Consider the following 21,714-nt stretch of genomic DNA (forward strand, 5'->3'; position numbering starts at 1 on the left):
CTCACTCCCACTCTCTGGCGGGGAAAGTGCAGACGATCAAGGTGAACGTACTGCCAAGGTTCCTCTTCCTGTTTAGATCCATTCCGATCTTCATCCCCAAGGCCGTTTTCCAAAACGTAGACTGTGTAATCATGGCGTTTGTGTGGGGGCTAAGAACACTAGAATTCCCAAACAGACACTGCAAAGAAGGAAAGTCAAAGGGGGCTTTGCCTTACCAAACCTACAATACTACCACTGGGCAGCAAGGGCAGAAAGAGTGAGGGGGTGGGTACAAAAATCCGACTCGGAGTGGGTACAAATGGAGGAGGCATCCTGTAAAGGAACGACCCTCCGGGCCCTGGCCACAGCAGCACTCCCATCCTCCTCCACAAGATACACAATGAGCCCAGTGGTAGTGGCCACGCTGAGAATGTGGACCCGGTTGAGACAGCACTTCGGGATAACCAAAATGTCCCTCGTGGCCCCTATCTGCAGCAATCACAGAGTCCCCCCAGCCATGCTGGATACCACCTTCAAAAGATTGAGGCCGGACTGGGGCACTGACGGTCGGGGACTGCTACGTAGGGTACAGACTGGTGACACTAGATGAACTGACGAGGAAGTGGAGGCTAGCAAAAGGGAGCATTGTGGAGGGCAGCACGGTAGCATTGTGGATAGCATAATTGCTTCACAGTTCCAGGGTCCCAGGTTCGATTCCGGCTTGGGTCACTGTCTGTGCGGAGTCTGCACATTTTCCCCGTGTGTGCATGGGTTTGCTCCGGGTGCTCCGGTTTCCTCCCACAGTCCAACGGTGTGCAGGTTAGGTGGATTGGCCAGGATAAATTGCCCTTAGTGTTCAAAATTGCTCTTTGTGTTGGGTGGGGTTACTGGGTTATGGGGATAGGGTGGAGGTGTTGACCTTGGGTAGGATGCTCTTTCCAAGAGCCAATGCAGACTCGATGGGCCGAATGGCCTCCTTCTGCACTGTAAATTCTATGGTAAAAGGACAGAAAATGAAACGCCTCCAAATAAAACACTTCCTCTGCAAAGAGACAGTGGGGCACCCCGGGGCCCCAGAAACCATACTATTAGAGGACCTGATGGGCACAAGGGGGGCTATGTGGGAAAATATAAGGGCAGCTACTGGACAGAGCCCAGACTCCATTGGACGTGAGCAGACAAAAATGGGAGGACGAACTGGGGACAGAGATAGGATGGGAACTCTGGAGTGAAGTACTGAGCAGGGTGAACTCCACCTCCTGCGCAAGGCTAAGCCTATTGCAGCTCAAAGTGGTGCACAGAGTGCACCTGACCAGAACCGGAATGAGCAGATTCTTCCCGGAGGTGGAGGACCAATGTGAGTGGTGCCAGAGCGGCCCGGCCAACCATACCCACATGTTTTGGGCTTGCCCCAAGCTTGCTGGGTTCTGGACAGCCTTCTCCGAGGCAATGTCCAAGGTTGAGGGGGTGAGGGTGAATCCATGCCCAATAGTGGCAATCTTCGGGGTATCGGAGCAGCCAGAGTTGCACATGGGGAAGGGGGCCAACGCCCTCACTTCCGGTTCCCTAATCGCACGCCGGAGAATCCGGCTCAGCTGGCGATCGGCAGCACCGCCCACAGCTGCAGACTGGCTCACTTTCGGAATTTCTCCGCCCGGAGAAGATTAAGTACACCATCCGAGGGTCAGACGAAGGCTTCCTGGATACTTGGGGGCAGTTTGTCGGCCTGTTCCAAAACCTGTTCGAGGCCAGCAACGCGGAGTAACCAAATAAGAATTTTTTAAAACACCAAGATAGATGAGGTACCAAAAGACTGCGAACCGGGGGGGAGGCGGGGAAACCACGAGAGATTATTCCATTCTGTCCGGAAAATAAAAGAAATGCACTGCCGGGGGTGGGGGGGGGGGGGGGGAAGCAACGGGGAAGGAACCATAGACCGATCCAGAGGGCAATGTAATGCACGTAGGTTCAGTTAAACGAAGGACAAACTAAACCTCTCTGTATAATAAAGGAAATTAGCGCGTGCGAGAAAAATGTGATGTGTATATGTACAACTGCTTATAAATATGGGAAATACCAATAAAAAGATTTTTTTTTAAATAAAAAGTGGGAAAAGAGCCATGTTTAGAAAAACTTAACCACGCTAAAATTTGGAGGGTTTTGTTTTAATTTATTTTTGGGATGTTGGTGTTGCTAGATTAGGCCAGGTTTTATTATCCATCCCTAATGGTCCTTGAGGAAGTGGTGGGCTTCCTTGAACCGCTGTGGTCTATGTGGTGATACTTGTTGCTTTAATGAAATAGTAGTTTGGAAGGAGTTGAGGAATTGTCTGCTCCATTTAAAAATGTGTATTCCTTGTACTTTGTGGTAATAGTTTTTTGTATTCCAGGAGTGCATTCGGTCACTGGGGAGGAACAATATCTATACGCCATTTCGAGCAAGCAAGTTGACCCTGGTACTGAGAGATTCATTTATTGGTGAAAACTCTAGGACTTGCATGGTAGGTTTTCTGTGCTGCAGTTTATGATTGGTTTATTTAAAAAGATGTATATCTTTGTTAAAATTTTCAATGTTTTAACATTTTTACAAAGAATAAGCACAGACCTGCCCCGCCCCCCAGGACCCAAACTCTTTGACGGAAGCCATAGCCCATGCCCAAAGTGTAAGATAAACAATCCCCATCTCTCGTGGAACCCCTCATCTGCTCCGCTCAGAGCAAATTTCACCATCTCCAAGTACAGGAGCTCCATTAGATCCTCCAGCCACGAGGCATGGGGAGGGGAAGCTGACCTTCACCCCAACAGGATCTGCCTGTGAGCGATCAACAAGACGAAGACATCTGCCCCTGCGCTCATCTGCAACTCCGGCAGGTCTGACACCCTGAATGTGGCGTCCAGGGGACCAGGCTCCAGTTCTACCACTGTGGGACCTCTGACATGTTGCCAAAAGCACCCCCCAAAATTTCTCCAACTTTGGGCAAGACCAGAACATATGAACATGATTGGCTGGGCCACTCTCGCACCAGTCACAGCTATCCTCTGCCCCGTCAAAATAGTCGGCTCATCCTTGCCTTCGATAAGTGTGATCTGTGCATCACTTGAAATAGACCCCAGCCTCATGACAAGGTTGAGGCATTAACCCTCTACAGAACCTTGCACCATAATCCCTCCATGCCCAGCTCCTTCTCTCACTTGGGCTTAATCCCTTCCACGGGCACCTTATCCTTCTCCATGATCCTACGTAAATCACCAAAACGACTCCAGCCCCATTACCGACAGCACCTCCTCCAGCAACAAAGAGAATGATGCCGTCGGAAAACCTTTCTCGCGAAGTTCTGCACCTGTATGTATCTGAAGCTGTCTTCACGCTGGAGCCCAAACTTCACCCCTCCAACTCCTCCAAGCTTGCAGACCATCCCTCCAAAAACAAATCCTTCATCTCTCTCTCTCTCTCTCTCTCTCTCTCTCTCTCTCTCTCTCTCTCACTTTCTGCACTCACTCTCTCTTCTCTCTCTCTCTCTCTCTCTCTCTCTCTCTCTCTCTCTCTCTCTCTCTCTCTCTCTCTCTCTTTCTCTCTCTCACTCTCAAACTCTCAAACTCTCAATCTCTCTCTCTCAAACACTCTCTCTCTCAAACTCTCTCTCTCTCAAACTCTCTCTCTCTCTCTCTCTCAAACTCTCTCAATCTCTCTCTCTCTCTCTCTCTCAAACTCTCTCTCTCTCAAACTCTCTCTCTCTCAAACTCTCTCTCTCTCAAACTCTCTCTCTCTCAAACTCTCTCTCTCTCAAACTCTCTCTAACTCACACACACACACACATACACTTATTCCCACCCCTACACCTGGAGAAGACCCCACAAAATACTCTTTTCCCTCAACTCAATTTCTACCTCAAACACCTCTAATCTCCTCAGCAACCTCATTATATCCCTCACCAAAGAGCTCGGCTCCGAGATGTACAATAGTGGATTGTCTGCGTACAGAGGCATCCTATGCTTTATGATTGGTCTCTAACTATTTTTGTGAAGTTTTGCAAATTTTTACAAATTTAATTCTTTTAAATGTGCAAACTACCATTGGTCTGCCCAAGCAAGGACAATACGAATATACAAATAAGAGCAGAAATATTCAGCACCTCTAGCCTGCTCACCATTCATTCAGATCCTGGCTGATCTGTTTGTTTCTAATTCCACATTTCCATCTACTCCCCAAAATTTTAGATTCTTACTAGGCAAGACAATGGAGCTTAAAAATGTTCAATGACCCCGCCTTTGAATGCAGAGACTCCAAGGAGAACAAACTTTTATCATATGGCAGTCCCTCCATACCTGGAATTATCCTTTTATAAACATCCTCTGTACTACCTCCAATTATATATTTTTCCTTTAGAAGAGGACCAAAACTGTGCACAGTATTCTAAATGTGGCCTCACTAGTACCTTGTACAGTTGCAGCAACTTAGACTTAGAACAGTACAGCACAGAACAGGCCCTTCGGCCCTCGATGTTGTGCCGAGCAATGATCACCCTACTTAAACCCACATACCCGTAATCCAACAATCCCCCCCCATTAACCTTTCACTACGGGCAATTTAGCATGGCCAATCCACCTAACCAGCACATCTTTGGACTGTGGGAGGAAACCGGAGCACCCGGAGGAAACCCACGCACACACAGGGAGGACGTGCAGACTCCACACAGACAGTGACCCAGCCGGGAATCGAACCTGGGACCCTGGAGCTGTAAGCATTGATGCTAACCACCATGCTACCGTGAGGCTGTAAACTCCTCTTTAACTTTTTATACTCTAGCTGCCCTGAAATAAAAGCCAGCATTCCATTTATCTTCCTATTTTTCTTCCACACCTCAGGCTAGCTTTTCGAGTTTAATGCATAAGGACCCCTAGGTGTGCGTGCGTGTCCTTCTCATTCGTTCTTCCAAAATGAACAATCTCACATTTTCCCACATGAAATTCACTTGCCAATTTCCTGCCCACTCGCCTAACCTGTCGTGCCGTAGTGTGGCGACCCGGGGAATTTTCACAGTAACTTCATTGCAGTTTTAATGTAGCCTACTTGTAATACTAATAAACGCTCTGAGAAAAGATTTTGCCTCACCTTTTAAATGAGAGTGACCCACAGTGACCCCCTAATTCTAGATTCTCCCACACGGAAACATCCTCTCCATGTCCATCCTGTCAAGACCTCTTGGAACCGTACCTGTTTCAAGTTGTGTCTTACTCTTCTCTAAACTCCAGTGAATACAAGCTTAGCCTGTCCAACCTTGCCTCGTAAGACAACCCATCCATTCCAGGTGTTAGTCTAGTTCCCTGAACAGCTTCCAACACAACATCCTTCCTTAAAGGTGACCAATACTGTATACAGTACTCCAAACACTGTTTTCATATTATCCTGTACAACTGAAGCATCACCATGCTACTTTGGATTCAATTCCCCTTACAATAAATTATAACATTCTTTTAGTTTTCCTGATTACTTGCTGTACCTGTACACTAGCCTTTTATGATTTCATGCACTAGGACACCCAGATCCCTCTGCACTTCAGAGCTCTGTAGTCTCTTGTTAGGTAATGTGCTTTTTTTTATTCGTCCTGCCAAAATGAACAATTTCAAGTTTTACAACATTTATACTCCATTGTAAATAACTTGTAGTGCTACTACTGATGCCCCAGCCAAACACATAATCAAATCAGCTTGTCTTGAATAACATGCACAGCATCTTTGTTTTCTTATTTCAAATAGCCAACTTGGGCAAATTGAGTGCAGACTGACAAGTATCTTAGATTTCAGACTAGTTTGGTTTGTCACTGATGCTTAATCTGTTCATTTACTGCCATTTTGTTTTGTGTGAGATTGGTAAAGGGTTGTGAAATGTCTGTTCACTGTCTTATAAGTCATGTTCGAGAAGGAGCTATGACTTGTTCTGCATGCAGCATGAAAACAACCAACATATTTTGTGACATTGCAATTGAGTCAATCCATAAGAAGGTTTTATTGATCTTGCTGAAACTGATTTCCTTTTCTTCCAGATTGCAATGATTTCACCAGGATTGAATTCCTGTGAACACACACTAAATACTTTGAGATATGCTGACAGGTAACAGTTTTAAGTTATACAAGCTGAATGCCAAATGTTTTATAAATAAGGCAAACATAGTGTCATTGTGCTTCATTGGTTCTTTGATTCAAGTATTGGTTCCTTCTATTAAAGCTCCAGTGTCCATACCAAAAACCATGTGCTAATGCTATTTAATACCTTGTCATGGATTTGCCTAGTACCAGCAGTAACACTAATTTAACAAGACGTAATAGGATGCGATATGCTTAGCATCAGCAGTAGCCAGCCTACAGAAGGCATAATGGGATGTGTGTTTCCCAATAATGATTAGCAAATAGGGGATGAATCCCCCATCAGTAGAAATACATCAACTAAAAGATTGGGAGATCAATGAAGAATGCACATGCTAATGTCTAAAATAAAATAATTGTGAGGGGCTGACAGTCAAATAATCAGAAGGCAGCATCAAAGTGGAACAAAGATATAATTGCCAGGATCCTTTGAAGTAAGAGAGGCCACTTGACATCCAGCAGCCTCCGAAGCAGGCCAGCCAGCTGGCAGCCTGGAGGCCAGATTTTATATCGGACAGCCTCTTAAGGCTTCAAGCCAAGGCAATGCAGAAAACCTTTGTTAAGGCAGTTTACACGTCTTCAGCTGGACCAGGACATTATAAATGTCCCATTCCCACTGTATTGTGTGGTAACAATCTGCATTTTGACTTCTAAATCTATTTAATTTGCATGTTGTTTGGGGGGGGGGGGGTAGTCTTGAGGAGTTAGGGGGTCGTAGATATATTTTGGAACAAGGGGTATGTACTACATAAACTATATGTGTAGTAATTCATTATATTTAATTGCTTAGCATAATATAGTCCAGTTTGTGTGTATTTGTCTTCATTTTAATAAGCAGTCTTTACCAGAAATCCGACTGCTTATTTTCACTGGAGTTTCACTTGACTCTACTATACACCCCCACGAACCTGTGTTCCAAGTTGAGATACCCTTGCAACTTACATCACTGTGTTTCGTGACAATTGAAATTATCCTCTTAATCCAGAATTAAATGTTTTTATTCTTTCATGAGATGTGGGCAATGCTGGCAATGGCAGCACTTTTCCCCATCCCTAATTGCCCTTGAACTGAGTGGCTTGCGAGGCCATTTTAGAGTGCAGTTGAGTCCACTACGTTGCTGTGGTTTTGCAGTCACATGTGGGCCAGATCAGGTAAAGATGGCAGATTTCCTTTCCTAAAGAACATTGGTGAACCAGATGGTTTTATTACAATCTATGCTAGTGCCATGTTCACTACTGCTAGCTTTAATATTCAGATTTTTTAATTTAAATTCCACCAGCTGTTTTGGTGGGATTTGAACACATGTTCTTGGAACATTAGCCTGGGCTTCTGGATTACTAGTTCAGTGTGATTCTCACTTTACCGCCATCTTACCTAACATATGCCATTCACTTACCACCCAGTAGAATAATTGATTTGTGAAGACCTCTGATGTGGTCTTTATTGAGTGTCGTCGTCTTCTGATTTGTTGAGGTCCATATGAGGTGATGGACTTTCATCTTTTTTGCAAAATATATTTTCTATTGCTTCCTACCTCATTCCCATAAGAGCTTGGAGTTGCTTTCTCAGCATTGTTTGTGTCCAGTGGGAAAATGTCTTCGGGGATTAGATTGTGGAGTCAATGTCAAAACCAATCTGAATAGCCCGCCAACATTTTAGAGTATTGACAATCAACACCTGATGCCTATTAAATCTTGCCCCAGCATGAATCACTATTTTGAGAAGGGAAATGGCAACGGCGATCTATTTGATTTAGTCTTAAAATTATTAAATACGAATAACTGCAAAAAAAGTCTAATTTTTGAATTGCTGTTGGGTAATCTGGATCACGGGATAGTCGAAGTTATTGACTAATAAATGCTGTAAGTGCAAATTTTAAATTGCAAGTATTTGTCTTTTGTTTCAGTGACACTTTCCCAGTTAATTTAAATTGAGCAATTCCCACGATGTATAACTAGGTGTAATGCAGGAACCTAACCTGTGACAGTTGAGGTGCTCTATTTATTTATTTATTTATTTATTTATTTATTGCTGCTTGCCTGGTAACTGCAGAAAGATTGAAATTTATTAATGTCTGCCCAAGGGTAAAAGAACTCGGTGTTGAGGAAGTTTCAAATGAGCCAGAATGTTCCACAATATCGAAAGAGCAAAGATTCAACGAGTCCTTGGAGTCTGACATTCGGTTGCTCTGTGATAAAAATGTAAGTACAGTTTGAAGTGAGTTTAGAAATGTCTGAAAATATTACTGGACTCCCAATATACATTTTCACTAAGCCAAACTACACCAAATAGCAATTTAATGTGATGGCGTTAAATAACTATCACATATGCTAGATTCACAGGAGTATGCCCTCTCACTTCATTATTTATGTCGCTTGGTCCTTCTATTCTGTGAAATAAAAGTCTGTCATTGGTATTTGAGTGATACCAGTTTGAAATAATAGGCTAAACTCAAAATTGTTTTAGTTTTACAAGGTATACTCGAGGTTTTTTATACTTTTTTTTTTTTCTAATTCACTGAACCAAATACTGGCAGTTGTACCCATCAGCTCTGGAAAAATAAGCACCGTGTTCTAACACATTTTCCCAGCATCATCTATTGTAATCTCAAACCTATTTTCTAGTTAAACCTGAGTTTACTAGTTTCAAACATGAACCTTCTAGTTTTCTGGCTCCCATTTTCTCACTTTCTTTTCTCACTCCCTTGAAAGAAAAGGGATATGTAATAATAATCTTTATTTTCACAAGTAGGCATACATTAACCCTGCAAAGAAGTTGATGTGAAAAGCCCCTAGTCGCCACGTTATGGCTCCAGTTCGGGTACACCGAGGGAGAATTCAGAATGTCCAAATTACCAAACGTCACGTTTTTCGTGACTTGTGGGAGGAAACTGGAGCACCCAGAGGAAACCCACGCAGACACTGGGAGAACGTACAGACGGTGATCCGACCCAGGCCAGGAATCCAATCTGGGACCCTGAAGCTGTGAAGCAACAGTGCTATCCACTGTGCTGCTGTGTGTGAATAGTTTCATGGTTTTCACCTATTTTTTTCCACCTATTAACTTGACCGATCTGATGCATCATTCAAACTAATAACCTGTTTATACATTCTTCCCCTTACATAAGAACTAGGAGCAGGAGTAGGCTATCTGGCCCCTTGAGCCTGTTCCGCCATTCAATGAGATAATGGCTGATCTTTTGTGGACTCAGCTCCACTTTCCGGCCCGAACACCATAACCCTTAATCCCTTTATTCTTCAACAAATTATCTATCTTTATCTTAAAAAATATTTAATGAAGGAGCCTCAACTGTTGGGGCTGGGCAGGAATTCCATAGATTCACAACCCTTTGGGTGAAGATGTTCCTCCTAAGATCAGTCCTAAATCTACTCTCCCTTATTTTGAGGCTATGCCCCCTCGTTCTGCTTTGCCCCTGTCAGTGGAAACAACCTGCCTGCATCTCTCCTATCTATTCCCTTCATAATTTTATATGTTTCTATAAGATCCTCCCGCCCCACGTTCTTCTAAATTCCAACGAGTACAGTCCCAGTCTACTCAACCTCTCCTCGTAATCCAACCCCTTCAGCTCTAGGATTAACCTAGTGAATCTCCTCTGCACACCCTCCAGCGCCAGTACGTCCTTTCTTGGGTAAGGAGCCCAAAACTGAACACAATACTCCAGGTGTGGCCTCACTAACACCATATACAATTGCAGCATAACCTCCCTAGTCTTGAACTCCATCCCTCTAGCAATGAAGGACAAAACTCCATTTGCCGCCTTAATCACCTGTTGCACCTGTAAACCAACTTTTTGTGACTCGTGCATTAGCACACCCAGGTCTCTCTGCACAGCAGCATGTTTTAATATTTTATCATTTAAATAATAATCCCTTTTGCTGTTGTTCCTACCAAAATGGTCAACTTCCCATTTGTCAACATTGTATTCCATCTGCCAGACCCTAGCCCATTCGCTTAACCTATCCAAATCCCTCTGCAGACTTCCAGTTTCCTCTTTTTGCTTTACCACTTAGTGTCGTTTGCAAACTTGGACACATTGCACTTGGTCCTCACCTCCAATGCTGGTTGCTTCTCGGGTTAGCTTCATAGTTTCTTACTGGCCTTCCCAAAACTCGGGGCTGATCAGATTTCACTGGTGGGGACAAGGGCGTGACTGAATTTTGAAATTTACATTGTTTTTAAACCCACTTGGTTCCCAACTTCTTTCCTATCCTAGTATGGTTCTGTCTCTTCCAAAAGAAGGTTGCATACATTTGAATAATGTCAATTAAAACTGGGCATTGGCTATGATTTAGAAATGACTGGGATACCATCATCTTATCATGGTTGCTTTAAACCAACATTCACACTGGGTAGAGATGGTGGTAATGTGCTTTCTGTCGTGCTTTTGGGGGTTCATTTCAATAGAAAGGGGCTTTGTAACAAACTTGCTAGCAGCTTTGCTGGTCATTTCAACCCTGCCCAAAATATTGTAAATTAGATCTATTGAATATCCTGAGTTTTGAGGAGGTAGTATGCATCTTTATTTAGTTGTAACATTAAAATTTATCAGTTAATAACTTGCATGTTCATTTCCTGTGACATGAATCAAATTTACTATTACATGTCTCATTTCAACGAATCGCAATTTAGTCTACCTTCTGATGAGATTTAGTAAAAGGAATTTGCAATCTAACTTCTATTACCTTAACTAAATAGCAGAATGGCTTTTGAGCGCAAAGAATAACACTGCATGTTCTTTAAAACTTGTTGATTAGAATCTTTAGCTTCATGCATGTATGCCAACAGTGTCTGTTGCCATTTATTGTTTCCAAGTCTTGGTTGAATAATCCGTCTAAATTTACTTAGAAAATAGACCATTTCGAACAAAAAGGTCCATTTTAACGTTACCAAGAATTGGAAACAATACTTTCTGTTTTAGTTTCTGTGGCTACTGGATGTAATCTAACCTCTTTATGGTAACTCGTGTACTGCACATAATACTTCTCTCACCCTCCTCTGGTATTGTCTTTAAAGCTTGTTGGACTTCAAAGTGAGAATCAGAAAATGATTACAGCGCATGGTGATTTGACTTTGGATGCTTCTCAGGTTAGGTTCATAGTTTCTTACTGGCCTTCCCAAAACTCAGGGCTGATCAGATTTCACTGGTGGGGACAAGGGCATGACTGAATTTTGAAATTTACACTGTTTTAAACCCATCTAGCTTTAATTTTCGTGGACATGCTACCAACAACCTTTCCCTTTTGATTTCCCTTGTGCTCAGTCACTTATTACACCTTTATCTCCAGGTTCTATTAAAAAGGTCACATTTTCTTCTAAGTTATTGCAATGCGGTGGGAAGGGTGAGACATTGGGTTCAAAGAAGGTTATTGGAATAAAAATTTGATCTATCGTTAATGTTCCAGCTTATTTGAACTTCCTTTCTTTGATTTTTTTTACACTGGATATTTGTTTGTATATATGCTCATTTGTACGTGCTCTCTTTCTGCAATGGATTTCAAACTGTAACAGAAGTAGCATCTTGATAATGATAATAATCGCTTTTTGTCACAAGTAGGCTTAATGAAGTTACTGTGAAAAGCACAAAAGAGCGTGAGGAGAAAAGGCTGATAGACTTCTTCCAGCCTTGTTTGTTTAACAGCTGCTGTGTTCAAAATGGCTTCTGGTCACCATGATCTCACCCCCAGTAATTTTGGATGATAATTGATTAGGTCCTGTCCACACAGACCCATGACTGCTGTTTTATGGCCTAGCTAATTCTGTAATATCACAACCATAACTCTTTATGATCCAACTTGATGAGATCGGAGGAACGCACTTGTATAATCAAATCATTGCACAATGGAAATGGGCTATCTTGGACTTTACATCAACTTTGAGGCAATCATGAAAGCAAAGCAAACATGGACAAATATCCACTTCTTTCAATTTAAGAATTATCATACTCCACAATCTTCATGAAGCTCGACATGTGACTAAGCTACCTTTGTAAGAGTTTGTGCTGCTAATGGGTTCTTCTCGGAAGTAGATGGTGGCTACGAGCGATGTTCTGGAGGATCCGGTGCACCCTACGCGCATGTTCTGGTCTTGTTCTAAGCTAAGGCCTCTCAACAGCCGGCGGGGGATAGAGGAGCAGATAGGTAGACAGATTTTGGAAAAGAGTAAAAACAACAGGGTTGTTGTGATGGGAGACTTCAACTTCCCCAATATTTACTGAGACTCACTTAGTGCTAGGGTCATGGACGGGGCAGAGTTTGTAAGGAGCATCCAGGAGGGCTTCTTAAAACAATATGTAAATAGTCCAACTAGGGAAGGGGCTATACTGGACCTGGTATTGGGGAATGAGCCCGGCCATGTGGCAGAAGTTTCAGTAGGGGAGCATTTTGGGAACAGTGACCACAATTCAGTAAGTTTTAAAGTGCTGGTGGACAAGGATAAGAGTGGTCCTAGGGTGAATGTGCTAAATTGGGGGAAGGCTAATTATAACAATATTAGGCGGGAACTGAAGAACCTAGATTGGGGGCGGATGTTTGAGGGTAAATCAACATCTGACATGTGGGAGGCTTTCAAATGTCAGTTGAAAGGAGTTCAGGACCGGCATCTTCCTGTGAGGAAGAAGGATAAATACGACAAATTTCGGGAACCTTGGATAACGAGAGATATTGTAGGCCTTGTCAAAAAGAAAAAGGAGGCATTTGTCAGGGCTAGAAGGCTGGGAACAGACGAAGCCTGTGTGGAATATAAGGAAAGGAGGAAGGAACTTGAGCAAGGAGTCAGGAGGGCTAAAAGGGGTCATGAAAAGTCATTGGCAAATAGGGTTAAGGAAAATCTCAAGGCTTTCTACACGTACATAAAAAGCAAGAGGGTAGCCAGGGAAAGGGTTGGCCCACTGAAGGATAGGCAAGGGAATCTGTGTGGAGCCAGAGGAAATGGGTGAGGTACTAAATGAATACTTTGCATCAGCATTCACCAAAGAGAAGGAATTGGTGGGTGTTGAGTCTGGAGAAGAGTGTGTAGATAGCCTGGGTCACATTGAGATCTAAAAAGACGAGGTGTTGGGCGTCTTGAAAAATATTACGGTAGATAAGTCCCCAGGGCCTGATGGGATCTACTCCAGAACACTGAAGGAGGCTAGAGAGGAAATTGCTGAGGCCTTGACAGAAATCTTTGGATCCTCCGTGTCTTCAGATGATGTCCCGGAGGACTGGAGAATAGCCAATGTTGTTCCTTGTTTAAGAAGGATAGCAAGGATAATCCAGGGAACTACAGGCTGGTGAGTCTTATGGCAGTGGTAGGGAAATTACTGGAGAGAATTCTTCAAGACAGGACCTATTCCCATTTGGAAGCAAATGGATGTATTAGTGAGAGGCAGCATGGTTTTGTGAAGGGGAGGTCGTGTCTCACTAACTTGATAGAGTTTTTCGAAGAGGTCACAAAGATGATTGATGCAGGTAGGGCAGTGGATGTTGTCTATATGGACTTCAGTAAGGCCTTTGACAAGGTCCCTCATGGTAGACTGGTACAAAAGGTGAAGTCACACGGGATCACTGGTGAGCTGGCAAGGTGGATACAGAACTGGCTAGGTCATAGAAGGCAGAGAGTAGCAATGGAAGGGTGCTTTTCTAATTGGAGGGCTGTGACTAGTAGTGTTCCGCAGTGATCAGTGCTAGGACCTTTGCTGTTTGTAGTATATATAAATGATTTGGAGGAAAATGTAACTGGTCTGATTAGTAAGTTTGCAGACGACACAAAGGTTGCTGGAATTGCGGACAGCGATGAGGACTGTCAGAGGATACAGCAGGATTTAGATTGGAGACTTGGGCGGAGAGATGGCAGATGGAGTTTAATCCGGACAAATGTGAGGTAATACATTTTGGAAGGTCTAATGCAGGTAGAGAATATACAGTGAATGGTAGAACCTTCAAGAGTATTGAAAGTCAGAGAGATCTAGGTGTACAGGTCACTGAAAGGGGTAACACAAGTGGAGAAGCTAGTCAAGAAGGCATACGGCATGCTTGCCTTCATTGGCCGGGGCATTGAGTATAAGAATTGGTAAGTCATGTTGCAACTGTATAGAACCTTGGTTAGGCCACATTTGGAGTATAGTGTTCAATTCTGGTTGCCACACTACCAGAAGGATGTGGAGGCTTTAGAAGGGTGTTGCCTGGTATGAAGGGCATTAGCTATGAAGAGAGGTTGAATAAACGCTGTTTGTTCTCACTGGAACGATGGCGGTTGAGGGGCGACCTGATAGAGGTCTACAAAATTATGAGGGGCATAGACAGAATGGATAGTCAGAGGCTTTTCCCCAGGGTAGAGGTGTCAATTACTAGGGGCAATAGGTTTAAGATGCGAGGGGCAAGGTTTAGACGAGATGTACGAGGCAGGTTTTTTTACATGGGGTAGTGGGTGCCTGGAACACTCTGCCGGAGGAGATGGTGGAAGCAGGGACAATAGTGACATTAAGGGGCATCTCGACAAATACATGAATAGGATGGGAATAGAGGGATACAGACCCAGGAAGTGTAGAAGATTTTAGTTTAGTCGGGCAGCATGGTCAGCACGGGCTTGGAAGGCCGAAGGGCCTTTTCCTGTGCTGTGCTTTTCTTTGTTCTTTGTTCTAATGAGCTTTTGGGCCTCCTTCAGCACCATGTTGGGAATTCTTGGAATTGAGTTGGTTCCTTGCCATTTGGCCGGCTATCTTTGGGGTTTCAGATTTACCAGAGCTGCAGACAGGAACAAAGGCAGATGCCCTGGCCTTCTCCTCGCTAATAGCCCAAAGGGGAGTACTGTTTGGGTGGAAGCCTTTGGTGCAGCCCAATACTGCCGTGGCATGGTTAATTGACCTGATGATCTTACAGTTAGGAAAAAATCCAATAAGAGGGTTGACAGAAGGGTTCTACCTGTGGTGACAGCCGTTCACTTCCTACTTCAGGAGTAATCCAGAGATTACAACCTTTAAGGTCCTGCTTTAACTATCATTCTTCCTTCCTTCCTCCACTCCTGTACAGTCAGGCTGCTTCTAGTGTCAGAAGCTTGGCTCTGACTGCCACTGCCTTGAAGAGCCAGCTCTCCCATCAGCTTCCAAAGTGGAAACCTAATTGAGAGTAGGAGACTCCTACAATACCTGCTGGTTTCTCATGGACTGCCTGGTGGTCACTCTTCTTTCCTCCAGTCCCTGGAGTTGCAGTGTGGTCACCTCTCTAAATGTGCTATCCACGTAACTCAGCTTTGTGGATGCATCAGTGTCACCAGCTGCCGCTGTAGTTCCAAAACCCCAAGCTCGGTTTTTGAAGTTGGGGGCAGTTCCTGCACACGTGATCATCTAGGATGCCTTCCCACAGAGGACCGGTCACTCATTCCACTCTGCTGACCTCACCTGCCATGTCTTAAACGTAAACTTTTCAAATTACTTGGTCTTAAAAAGATGTTCCCCTTACCTTAACTTTAACCCCTTGTCTAATTCTTCTTTGGTCTGCTAATCCTTGTATTACTTATAGTTTCTCTTTATTATGCTGGCTCTGACTTTTACTTATCCCTCATGCTTCTCAGTGAATTTTTGTTCAACTAGAACTGACTGCATGACTCTGTTCCCAGACTGCTTCACTACGATGCTAACTGCAGGACACTGTTGTCTCTGCCTTTTTCTATGTTTCAACTACCTGAAAAATGAAAATGAAAATCACTTATTGTCACGAGTAGGTGACAATGAAGTTGCTGTGAAAAGCCCCTAGTGGCCACATTCCGGCGCCTGTCCGGGGAGGCTGATACGGGAATCGAACCGTGCTGCTGGCCTGCTTGGACTGCTTTAAAAGCCAGCGATTTTAGCCAAGTGAGCTAAACCAGCCCACCTGCAACCTTTGATATTTTAGCAATCCAGATCAAGTGATCTTTTGAGGTTTAGCTTTGAAGCAAAATATCAGCTTTGCAATTGTTTGTGTTAGCACTTACTCTCACCCAATTTCTTGTTGACAAATATTTTTAAAGAGCACTTCTGCTTTCCATCTTCCATCCACATGTAAATAAAAAGGCAAGCAGCTTTCTGTTTTTCATTACCCTCAAGGTGGTCAAACAGGCCTCCTGATCAGTTCTTGCAAGTTTTTATTTAATTACCTAAAATTAATCACCAACGGTGGCGCAGTGGTAGCACTGCAGTCTCACGGCATTGAGGTCCCAGGTTCGATCCCGGCTCTGGGTCACTGTCCGTGTGGAGTTTGCACATTCTCCCCCATGTTTGCGTGGGTTTCGCCCCACAACCCAAAGATGTGGAAGGTAGATGGATTGAACACACTAAATTGCCCATTAATTGGAAAAAATGAATTGGGTAAAAATACAAAAGTAATCACCAACAGTAAATGGAAAGGGTAGTGATACTGGTTGGTTTCCTAGACGGGAAACTTCAAAAATCTAAAATTAGCAGCTCTGGGGGCAGCACGGTGGTGCAGTGGTTAGCTCAGCCTCACGGTGCCGAGGACCCGTTTGTCTGCGTGGGTCTCACTCCCACAAACCAAAAAAGATGTGCAGGGTAGGTGGTTTGGCCATGCTAAATTGCCCCTTAATTGGACAAAAATAATTGGGTACTCTAAATTCAATAAATAAATCTATAGTATTGACCTTCATCTGCTATGTGCACATTATTTAAAAAGGGACTTGAATTTGAGCTTTATAGATATGTTGTCTTGATTGTCCTTCTATTTTAAGGAGGCACCATCAAAGATTTGTGACTTGCATGTAGACGTTTCTAGAATTCTTGAACTGGAAGAACAAGTGGTGGATGAACATCGAGAAATTCAACAGGTATGATTTGAATTTTATTTTCCCTGAAAGTCAAAATATAGACTAATTCTTTAGGCTTTCAAAGACTATATTTTGCAGGTGACTAGCAGCCATTTATGCAACGAAGAACCCAGGTTTGATCACCAGTATATTAGCTCATCATAATCGGGGCATCGTACGCTAATATACACAAATATCTGATGAAGACTAGATTGAGCATGGTTGACATCCCCCTGCTTTCTTGTCAGGGCACCACATTTCAATCTTCCTTATTGGAATAGCCAACCATTCGCTAGGCTGTTTAGAACGTTAATTTGTTAAACTGAAAATTACAAATGCTTCAACAAAATGATTTCTTTAAAAAAAAAAGGAATAGCCAACCATTACTCAGTCAGGGTTGTGAAAACAGACAAGTTACCATAAAGCAACAAGCACTCATTTAATGAGCTCAAAGTGATGGGAAGACCAAATGTGCAATATCATGTCAAAACTTTATATCTACTACCTGCCTTAAAAGGAAAAGTGTCCCTTGAACAGGAGGGGTTTGTAAGAGTTACAACTAAATGTTATCATCTGGCTGTGCTAGATATAAGAACACTTAAATGTTTGCTGGTATAGAAATGGAAGTGCCATAGATAACCATGGATCATTTTTACATGTATAGAATTTGTTTTTACAGAAGCTACTACTGTGGAGTGATGCAGATGACAAACTCCTGAAGATGACTCAGCTACCTGACTATAATGTTGAGAATTACACCAACATATTACAAACTTACATTGATGAAAGGATGGAAATATTTCAAGATCTTGACAGTACATTTTTTTAGATTATCATATTCTATTGGATAAAGGAGAGTGATGATGAATTGGAGCTGATTTATAAAGACTGATTACGAGGGTTGAATATTTGTTATTTCTAGTGCTGCCCTAGTGATGTTCACTCTCTCCAATATTCTCTTCCATAAATTACCTTGATCCCAGGTAAAGCTAGTATAGAGACCTTGGGTGAAATTGGCCATGGGCTCTGCCATTTTACACCACATCTGAGAGAAGAAAATTGGGCATAGAATAAGAGGTAGATGTTTTGGTGCTATTGTTAAAGATGAGTTTCACCCACCTCACCCCCTCCCAAAACTTGATGAACAAAAATACAGAATTCTATATCCATCTTTAATTCAAACTGAATCTATATGTTAAATATGCAATAGTATGATGTCTTGGTTCATTTTAAATCTTTAACATTTGTGATGACCAGTCTACTCACCATATCAGCTTTAGTTGATCCAAGAACTATGTCAAATTTTTTGTTCACAATAAAACATGGTATTCAAGTGACGTCAATTAAGCAGAGAATTGATGAGCTGCTAAATAAGTTATACTTTAATTTTCCTTTATCTACATTCTATACTCAAATTTATACTTTACCCCATTTGCTATTGCATATAATACATATTCATTTTGTTCAAGATCATTAGTGATCGTGGTCAAATTAAATTCAACAAGGACGTACTGAGTTAATATAATACACTATACTGTAGTGTTGCCTAATATGATCTTAGTGTCCTTGCATAAATCTTACTAGTACTTAATCCTTCCAGATGTCACTATGGTGAATAAGCTGCTTAAATGTTTTTAATTACGGGCAGCACGGTGGTGCAGTGGGTTAGCCCTGCTGCATCATGGCGCCGAGGTCCCAGGTTCGATCCCGGCTCTGGGTCACTGTCCATGTGGTGTTTGCACATTCTCCCCACATTTGCGTGGGTTTTGCCCTCGCAACCCAAAGATGTGCAGGGTAGGTGGATTGGCCACACTAAATTGCCCCTTAATTAGTAAAAATTAATTGGGTACTCTAAATTTAAAATTATAATAAATTCTAAATACAATCATACTTGCGTCATGGGCAGAGTCGATACTTGCTTGCAATTTATTCATGTTGCACAGTTCCATGAAATGAATTGTGTATTTCTCAGCTGGGTATTAGATTAGTTTGTCTATATATTAATATTTGTCTGTCTCTTACAGAAAACCTGAAGGCGTTGAGACAAGCCTTGCAGCAAGAGGAACAAGCTGCCAATGTTCAAGGCTGAGAAGTCATCGGCATCAATTTGTGAATCTGAAATGTGTGTCAAAGCACTTGCATTGTAACTGTCATGGCCACTGAATTCAGCTGTCATTCATGCAAGGGCCACAAACTGTGCATGTGTTCCTCTTTACTGTTCCTGTCCTTGCAGTCCTCCTTCTAAAAGTTTGTCTATATGCATTTTCTTATGTTTTCTTTCGAAAATTGTACAGATTTATATCTAGTATATAATATGCTTGAACTGACTGACACAACTAAAGTGGAAGTATGCATACATAGTGCAGATTTGATTAGTTTTTCAGGGTGCATTGATTTCTCTACCCATTCCTCAGTTGATTGTGAAGAAATGACCTTGTTTAAAGACAACTCTTACTAAGTAGAAGAATGGAATTACTGTGTCCTTTGTAGTCTTTCCCTGGCCCAAAAAGTTCCATAGGGCCAATTTTAATATGCTGGTATTGTGGAACTCTATTTAATATAAACAAGATTTTCTAAATTCCACAACATTTTTTTAAATAATTGTTCCAATAGGATACACTACCATACCTTTTGGTATCTGGGTTTCATGAACAGTGGTTTTTGCATCCTCCAGTAATTGGTATTCACACCAGCCAATTTTATCAAGCTAAACACATTTTGAACTTGATTTACCTTTTGTTAAATTGCTGAAACATTTTCTGAATTCTTGGTGGTCTTTTTTGGATTTGTAAATCAGCTAAAGGATGTCGGAACACTTGCCTTTACAGTAGAGGCAAAAATCAAGCTCATGCTTGTCTGCAAGAGCTGATGTGCACATGGCAATCTGATACTTTTGAATTGTTCTACTGAGAGAAAAATGAGAAACTGCATAAGTAAAAGCATTTCATACATTTGTATATTTTTTAATCCTGTCTAGTAGGAAGAGAGAAATCAGTAGAGTTTTGATTCTCAAATGACCTGGTTTTTTTTTAATGGAAAATGAGCTGTCGAAGAACTGAATTAAGGTTTTCTTAGTCTGTCCCTAAATAATTGCAGTACTGAAGATGAAAAGTCAAATGTGAATTATTTTATGGTTCACATCCAATCCCAGAATGCATGGGCCATTGGAATACTTTGAATTAGAGAATCATCATTATACTGTAATGTTTCATATTCAATAAAGTAATTAAATACCATGCAAAATGGTTACAGTTGCTTTTTGCAATTTGTATATCACATTGAGCATACTTCCAAACACAAGTGAAATTTGTAGAAAAATTTATCAAACTGTTTTTGTGTATTAAATCTGTTGAAGACGTGAATATTAAATTAACTTCAAATAAGAAACGAGGTGAGAGCCCATTTTCATTTCTGTGTCTCCTTTTTATCTTGCTCCAGTTTGGCAAGAAAGTCGCTGATATCTGAGGAAGCTAGCCTGTCGTGTATCATGTGACATGCCATGTGCCCTACATATCCTCATCTGGGAAGATAAGCCTAAGCAGTGAAACTGTTGCTTTCCCTGTTCTTGCACACCAGTTTCTGGCCAGTTATATTATTCTATAATCCTATGCAGGCAGATGTGTATCCTGTACCTAGTAATACATCTCACACCTGTAGCATTTGTGGAAGTGTCCGTGCTTCATCCAGCATGCAGAGTAACCAAAATCTCATGGTAATTGTTCAATCCAAGAAGCCGATCACAAAATGATTGCATCTGGCACCTCCAGGCCATTAGGCAGTAGGAACATCTCAACTATTCCCTAAAAGTTTGATTTGGTTTTTGCTACAGATTCCATTACTCTGCATAAGCTATATTACTCACGGTAGCATAGTGGGTAGCACAATTGCTTCACCGCTCCAGGGTCCCAGGTTCAATTCCCGGTTTGGGTCACTGTGTGCAGAGTCTGCTCATTCTCCCAGTGTTTGCGTGGATTTCCAATGGGTGCTCCGGTTTCCTCCCAAAGATGTGCAGGTTAGGTGGATTGGCCATGCTAAATTGCCCTGAGTATCCAAAAAGGTTAGATGAGGTTACAGGGATTGGGTGGAGGAGTGGGCTTAGGTAGGGTGCCTTAATGGGAAGTAATGGCACGGTAGCACAGTGGTTAACACTGTTGCTTCATAGTGCCAGGGATCCGGTTTGATTCCCGGCTTGGGTCACTGTCTGATCCCAAAAGTTGTGCTTGTTAAATGAATTGGATATCCTGAATTCTCCCTCAGTGTACCCGTACAGGTGCCATAGTGTGGCAACTATGGACTTCAAGACATGGGCAGGTTGGCACAAAAGAGTTACAAGTGGCAGATGAAATTTAATGGGGAGAACTGTGACACAAGACCGTTTTCCATTTTTATGACAAATACAACACATAGAATCCCCACAGTGCAGAAGGAAGCCATTCAGCTCATTGAGTCTGCACTGGCCCTCGGAAAGAGCACCATTAACCCCACCTAACCTTTTAGACACTTAAGGAATGGTGATATGCATCACTATAAATACACATGGGGTTAATGTAAATACACTACAACTAAGTAACCGCTAGAGGGAGCATCAAAGGCATCATGACATGCAGACATACAGCTAATGAACGCATAGAATAGGATACGACCAATGGGCAGTCAAGACACCCAGAGGTGACACTACCACGAGGCGGCATTACACAACCTATATATAAGGATGGCACACATGCTTTCTCCACAGGTGATGCTTAAGAGAGTAAGACGGGGGCAGATCAGAAGCATCACACCCACCACGTGGCTTAGA

The 21,714-nt window shown here is 42.5% G+C and overlaps 1 protein-coding gene across 3 annotated transcripts in view; it reads left to right on the forward strand.

Moving 5' to 3' along the window:
* kif2c (kinesin family member 2C) overlaps positions 1-20,303 on the forward strand; it is a 97,578-nt gene extending 77,275 nt beyond the window's left edge. For 2 of the 3 annotated variants that reach the window (XM_038794068.1, XM_038794069.1), the window contains 7 exons: positions 2,369-2,479; positions 6,023-6,090; positions 8,206-8,323; positions 11,157-11,228; positions 16,842-16,937; positions 17,596-17,731; positions 18,941-20,303. In XM_038794068.1, coding sequence (XP_038649996.1) covers positions 2,369-2,479; positions 6,023-6,090; positions 8,206-8,323; positions 11,157-11,228; positions 16,842-16,937; positions 17,596-17,731; positions 18,941-19,005 — 666 coding nt within the window. In that variant the 3' untranslated portion in view covers positions 19,006-20,303. The remainder of the gene's footprint in view (positions 1-2,368; positions 2,480-6,022; positions 6,091-8,205; positions 8,324-11,156; positions 11,229-16,841; positions 16,938-17,595; positions 17,732-18,940) is intronic. The other variant, XM_038794070.1, reaches the window with a different exon arrangement.
* The last annotated feature ends 1,411 nt before the right edge of the window (positions 20,304-21,714 follow it).

The sequence above is a fragment of the Scyliorhinus canicula genome, chromosome 4 (genome assembly GCF_902713615.1).
Source record: "Scyliorhinus canicula chromosome 4, sScyCan1.1, whole genome shotgun sequence".
Taxonomy (NCBI): Eukaryota; Metazoa; Chordata; class Chondrichthyes; order Carcharhiniformes; family Scyliorhinidae; genus Scyliorhinus; species Scyliorhinus canicula.